This window comes from Blennius ocellaris, assembly GCF_963422515.1.
Source record: "Blennius ocellaris genome assembly, chromosome: 10".
In the NCBI taxonomy this organism is placed as follows: domain Eukaryota; kingdom Metazoa; phylum Chordata; class Actinopteri; order Blenniiformes; family Blenniidae; genus Blennius; species Blennius ocellaris.
The window spans coordinates 1333537-1340447 of record NC_137659.1 but is presented as its reverse complement, the minus strand read 5'-3'; the positions used below and the strand labels follow the sequence as shown (position 1 = coordinate 1340447).

Genomic DNA, 6911 nt, shown 5'->3' with positions numbered 1-6911 from the left:
TCTCCTGAACGACTACGGCTCGTCTGGACATGCACTAAAGTGCTAGTGTTCAAAAGGCATGCAAAATATCTCTCCCATATTTCTACTTCTTGCCTTCCACGGTATGCATAAGTGTATCGGGCTTGTCGTTTCTCCCCCCCCCCCCCCCGTACGTCACGTAAAAAACCAAAACAAAAAAATGAAATAAATAAATAAAAACCCTTAAGTAAAAAGGACGTCAGCATCGGAAATGACATCATGCGTCTTCGCTTCAGACCCGATGAAGCGGGACTCGGGTTTTTTTTTTGTTTGTTTGTTTGTTTTTAACTTGGCAAAAAAGAAGAGTGGAGGAGAGGAGGAACTGGACAAAGGAGAAATATAAAAAAAAATAAAATAAAAGAGTGAAACTAGAAGTGAGAGGAGGTTGAAGGTGCAGGAGGAGGGAAGGAGACGGCGAGGAACTCGGGTTCAGGCACCTCTGATGGAAAGTTTGTTTTCAGGTTCGTCCAAGAAGAAGTTTCTTGATGGTCAGCTGGTGCTACTGGGTGGAGGGTGACCCCCCCCCTCCTCCTCCTCCTCCTCCCCCCCAGGAGGGAGGAGGGAGGAGGAAGGGGGTGTTCTGAGGTACTGAGGGCGACAGGAGGTAGAGGACGGCGTCACGCCGGCTCCTCCCCCTCCAGGATGGTCCTCCGGCGCCCCGGCGGCGGGAAGGTGAACCTCCTCCGGGAGGCGTCGCCCCACCTGGGGGAGGGGAGGGGGAGGGGGAGGGGGAGCGGCCGGCCCAGCGGGACGGCGGGCGGCGGTTCGCCGGGCGGGGCCGGGCGCAGGAAGCAGGCGTCCAGGGGAGGAGCCACCGGAGAGCGAGGGGAGGTCCTGCCAATGAGAGGAAGACGTCAGAGAGGAGGAGGAGGAGGAGGAAGAGTAAGAGGAGGAAGACGTCAGAGAGGAGGAGGAAGAGGAAGAGGAGGAAGATGTCAGAGAGGAGGAGGAGGAGGAGTAAGAGGAGGAGGAGGAGGAAGATGTCAGAGAGGAGGAGGAGGAAGATGTCAGAGAGGAGGAGGAGGAAGACGTCAGAGAGGAGGAGGAAGAGGAAGAGGAGGAAGATGTCAGAGAGGAGGAGGAGGAGGAGGAGAATGTCAGAGAGGAGGAGAGGGAAGAGTAAGAGGAGGAGGAGGAGGAAGAGGAAGCAGGAGGAAGAGGAGGAAGATGTCAGAGAGGAGGAAGATGTCAGAGAGGAGGAGGAGGAGGAGGAGAATGTCAGAGAGGAGGAGGTAGGAAGAGTAAGAGGAGGAAGAGTAGGAAGATGTCAGAGAGGAGGAGAGGAAAGAGTAAGAGGAGGAAGAGTAGGAAGATGTCAGAGAGGAGGAGGAGGAGGAGGAAGATGTCAGAGAGGAGGAAGAGGAGGAGGAGGAAGAGGAAGATGTCAGAGAGGGAGGAGGAGGAAGATGTCAGAGAGGAGGACGAGGAAGAAAAAGAGGGAAGGAGGAGAAACAAAGAAGAGGAGGTGGTGAAGTATAAGATGAAATAAAGGGAAGAGGAAGGAGGACGGAAGAGGGAGAATAGAGAGAAGATGGGGAAGAGGAGGAAGACAAAGTGGACGAGGAGGAGGAAGAAGAGGAGGAGGAGATGAAGAGGATGAAATAAAGGGAGGAAGGAAGAGGAAGCAGAGGAGGGGGAAGAGGAGGAGGAAATGAAGTATAAGGTGGAGTATAGATGAAATAAAGGGAAGAGGAAGGAAGAGGAAGAAGGACGGAGGGAGAATAGAGAGAGGATGGGGAAGAGGAGGAAGACTAAGAGGATGAGGAGGAGGAAGAAAAGAGGGAGGACAATGAGGAAAGGAGTTGAAGAGGATGAAATAAAGGGAGGAGGAAGGAAGAGGAAGCAGAGGATGGGGAAGAGAGGAGGTGAAGTATAAGGTGAAATAAAGGGAGGAGGGAGGAAGAGGAAGGAGTAGGGAGAATAGGAGAGAAGATGGGAAGAGGAGAGAAAGATTAAGAGGATGAGGAGGAGAGGAAAGAGAAAGAAGGAGAAAGAAGTTGAGGAGGAGATGAAGAGATGAAAGAAAAGGGAGGAGGAAGCAATGGAGGGGAAAGAAGGAAATAAGTGAGAGGATGAGAGAGGAGGAAGGGAGGAAGACTAAAAGGAGGAGGAGGAGCTAGAAGAGGAGGAGAGGAAGAGAGTGCCAGGTGTTGAAAAACAGGTGAAACAAACTGAGAAAAATGGACAACGAGAGAAAAAAGTGAAGAACGACGTCAAAAAGAGACGATGAAGGGAAAATGAACAACTTGTTTCAGCTCTGTCGTCTGAATCGTTTTACGTGAAAACGATTGGATTTTTTTGCTTTTTCGTCTCGGAGACGTTTTGCGTTTTACACGACAACATTCTGAAAACCGATGTCCGTTTGCATGGAAATGGCAATAACGCTGAAAAACGATGTAGTTTCCCCATTGGGCCACTAGTGGGTGCTGTTGTTAGTATTTATAATGAAACCACACACACACACACACACACATGCAGCAGAAAACGAGTTCTAAACATTAACAATGAAAGAACACGGACAGACGACCAGGTTGAATTGTTTTTACAGTATTACGGCACAAAACAGTATTTTTCACCTTCGCCAACAAACGATTTATTGGTTTTGTTTGTTTGTATTTCACCAACGTTTTCGCGAAAACTATTAACCTAAATTCCGTGAAATCTTCAGGGACGATTTTGTCTTCATCCGAGGAGATTTTGGGACGTTACGTTGACAGCTAAACGTGCCGGGATAAATCACGAAAAAACTGCAAAAAAAAAAAAGAAAAAGAAAAGTCCCATACAAAGTGGATGAGAGAGGCACCTCTCATCAAAAGAGATCAAAGGAGAATCAGCTTCTGTTGCCATGGTGATGCGAATATCGCAAAATACTATTCACCCGACTTGCGTGAAATTTCGAGGATAGTTTCTTTAAATTTTGAGAGCGACCAAAATATTCCCCCTCCTCTGATACGTCACACGAGGAAGTGACATCATCACCCTGGTTAGAGGTTGGGGGGAGGGGGGGGATCAAAGGTCAGATGGGGGTCAAACAGAAATTGTAAACCGTGTGTAAATCAGTGTCAAACAGTGAAAACGTGAAGCAGTTCAAACCAGCGGGACGGACGATGGAAGGAGAGGAGCGCTGGATCACATAACCTAGTAACCCGCTGGTTTCCATGGCGACAAACGAGCGAGCTCTTGTGCCCCGTTCTAGTTTATTCCGTTTGTAAACCAACAAAGTGAATTCAAACCTAAAGGCCGTGACGTTCTCCGTTGACGTTAACTTTAAACTGAGCCTGAGGAGAGATAAATAAAAGTGAGGCGGCTCGTTTCCCTCGCCGGAGCGATGTCCGGGAGACGACCGACCGAACCGCCGGCCGGGCGCTATAAATAGATCGTCTCCTGGCGTCAGGAGTTCGTCTGAAGGACGAGCGCAAAAGACGATGGGGTGGAGGAAAAAAAATTAACTGACGGATGGAGGCACCACCTGCAGGGAACCTTCACCAACAGGTAGAAAGACAGACGGTAAATCGTAAATCGGCGGATGGATGAGAAACACGTGGAGCCGGTGGCTTAATACAGGATCTCCTCACGAGACGCTGAGTCATCACTTCAACATTGAGCCAACAGGTTCCACAGGTCATGCAAGCGGGGTGATTTACACAGGAAGTCACATGACCACGTGACAGCAGACGCCTGAAAAGAATAAAAATCCACCTTGAAAACACTTTGACACAGTCGTGAAGGAGAACCGGAGCCGAAATGTTAAAACACCAGAAACATTAACTTTATGGAGACGAGGCTGAATTATGTCCGTGTTTTTTAACCAACTTTCACAAAAAAAACCTCTTAATCTGAATTGCCAATCCATTAGATTTTGGGATGTGAAGTTAACGTTTAACTGTTTCTGATTAAATCTCCAAAAATTATTAAAAAGATAAAATAAACGTCCCATACAAAGCGGATGAGAGAGGCACCTCATGGAGATCAAAGGAGATCAGTTGCTATGGAGATGCTCCCTGCTCAGTGGTGTTGCTAACTGACCTATATTTTCTGACACGACAATGCAAAAACTATGAGTAACTAAAACTTCCTGTTTATATAATTATTTATATTTATCTCACAATCAAATCATGAGATGAAAGTGTTTTTTTCTCTCTCTCTTAAAGGGCCTGTTTCCGTTTTTAAAAAGTAAATCAAACCCTATATAGTGTCATCGGGGGTTTTAGCCAATCACAATCAAGGTAGCCCCCCCCGCCCCCAACTCCTCCCACAATCAGGCAGCTCCGCTCTGGCACATGGCGCCACGAGAGGAAGTACTTCCTCCTCTTCTCATAGATGTGCGTGTGTGTGGGCGGAGCCAGTCCAGCTCACACAGACACAGCAGATTCTGAATGTAGCTCCCAGGATCCAATATTCTAATGGAGGAAACTTTGAATAAAACATTTTTGGACAAACAATAACATTTGAAAAAAGTTGAAATGGTGGATAATATGACTTTAGATCTCTATATTTTAATTAAGTGGAAAATAAAAACTTAACCTCGTATTACTTGAGCTGAAATATAGTGACTCAATCTGTCTTTGTGACTTTATTGTAATAATAAATTAATTCACCCGTCAGACTTTGCGGTTCATCGACTGGTCAAAAGTGAATCTGAAGTTGGATTTTTGTTTTTCCTTCACGCATGCAAAACATGGATGAAAACATCGAGTTAGTTTTCCACCAAAAAACCCCACAAATAACCAAAAAAGTGAAGCGTGGGTTAATCTCCGGGAGGGATCGCTATGGTGAGAGGAAATGATGAAGAACTGTAGGAGGAGGAGGAGGAGAGAAGGCGTGCTGACACAGCAGAAAGACGACGCCACAGTCCACATGGTGAGATGAACCTGGTGGAAACAGCGTTAGAGGGTGGAGGCCGGGTGGAGGCCGGGTGGAGGACAGAAGCACCACCGAGTGAAGCCGCTGACACCAGGTCAGCTTGTCCAAAAACGTCCAGACCCTCCGAGCCAATCTGCTTTAAAGGACCAAACTGCTGTTTATTTATTTATTTATTTATCAATCTTTACATGTATAAAAATATTAATCTTCCTTGCAGTTTGAAACAGGCAACTTTTTTTTATAATATATTTTTACTTAGAATTATCTCGTAATCCAGAAAAACAGTCGATTTTTAAAACTTTTCCACGCGAATGCAATACGCTTCCGTAGAAGTCGTCCCCATTAAGCCATGAAGTCTGGACAATATGGGGGGGGAGGGGACTTTGGGATTCGTGCCGACGTCTCTTTAAGCTGATAAATAAAACGCGACCGCAAACCCAGCGAATGGTTCTGGAAGTGATGGAAGTGATTCATGGGTTCATGGGGCGTCAACATGCCAAAAAAAACAACAACAAAAAAAACACCAGCGTGGTCCTTTAAGTTAACAAAACAACAACAACAACAACAAAGTAATGATCCGCTAAACAAAGGAAGCATGCACGAATCGACAGTCCGATGGCTGACACACCGTCACTCTGCTGTCCTGTGAAGCATGCATGGATGAAAGGAGGGGGGGGGGGGGTGAGGTGAGGGGTCCCTGTGATTGGTGGAGCCACCGCCACCCGGAGGTCGTGGAGGAGGAGGTGGAAGAAGAAGAAGAGGAGGAGGAGGAGGAGGAGGAGGAGGAACTTACATCACGGAGACAAGCAGAGTTAGAGTCCCCAAGGAGTTGTTAGTATGACAGTGTGGTTCTGGATCGCAGGGGGGGGGGGGGGGGGGGGGGGGGGGTTGGGGGGAGAGGGGTGGGGGGGGGTGGGGGTAGAGTAGGACATATTACTAGAGGAAAAGAGGAAACACACTTCAGATCAGAGGGAGAAACCAACAGGGCTCATTTCACACACACACACATTCACTTTGGACCTGGAGGAAACGGCTGAGGCCTGAACTACGACGCTTGAGCTCCTCTTAAATCACCATGGCAACTGAGGCTGAACGGCTAACCTGCTGGACCAGGTTAAGAGCTCGATAAGGGGTCCGTCCCTCCCCCCCGGCCGATCAGATCTCTTGGAAAATGCCCCTTAAATGATCCTTTTGACAGAATTAAATAAAATCCTGGTCGCTGAGGCTTTGAAGTCTTTTTGTCTCTTTGAAGTCTTGAGGTTTTTCTCCACGAGGGTCGATCAGGAAAAATGGGGTTACTGAGCGACACGCAAACGCAAAGAACTCCTCCCGTCGTCACGGTGACGAAGGAATAGTCCAACACGGAGCACACGCACACGGAGGAAACTCAGCCTCACAACACCTGGATGGAAAATGTAAACTAAAAGAAGATCACGGTTCGTAGTGCAGGCCTCAGGAACAACAACAACAACAACAACAATGACACATCCAGGTCAGATAAAAGCCACACAGCCTCACACTTTAATAATACTTTCATAATAACTTTGATCAATATTTAAGTCAACTTCCTCCCAGCAGCAGGAAACATGGCTGAATCAAACATATAAATAATAAAGTAAATAATGATGTCAAAACAAGAGTCACTCCTGTTTGTTCATAAACTCCACACATGCAAATGTGAAAAAAGTTAAAAATTTCAGAAAATATAAAAATTAGAGGAAATCTGCTGTCTAGCGCCCCCTAGATACACTAAAACGGAGGAATGTTGCAGGAAAATCAAACCAAAAACTCAATTGTTCGTCTCATCAAGACCTAAAAATCATGCGCTAATATACGACACCTAAATCTAACAGGAAGTCCGAAATTTGCCTTTCAAAATAAATTTTTTGCCATTTAAATGGGTCCTGATCAAGACTTCATTATTAAAATTATTATTATTATTATTATTATTATTATTATTATTATTATTATTAACGACTGGCAGGCGAACAGGACAAAAGATGAAATAACTTCTTAAACTCCTGGTCGAA

At 46.4% G+C, this 6911-nt stretch overlaps 1 protein-coding gene across 1 annotated transcript in view; it reads right to left on the bottom strand.

Moving 5' to 3' along the window:
• Positions 1 to 635: 635 nt before the first annotated feature.
• Positions 636 to 6911, bottom strand: part of mtcl1 (microtubule crosslinking factor 1) — a gene marked incomplete at both ends in the record, with an annotated part of 51017 nt that continues 44741 nt past the window's right edge. Inside the window, 4 exon segments of the mRNA XM_080503959.1 lie at positions 636 to 730; positions 733 to 793; positions 795 to 845; positions 847 to 852. Coding sequence (XP_080360085.1) covers positions 636 to 730; positions 733 to 793; positions 795 to 845; positions 847 to 852 — 213 coding nt within the window.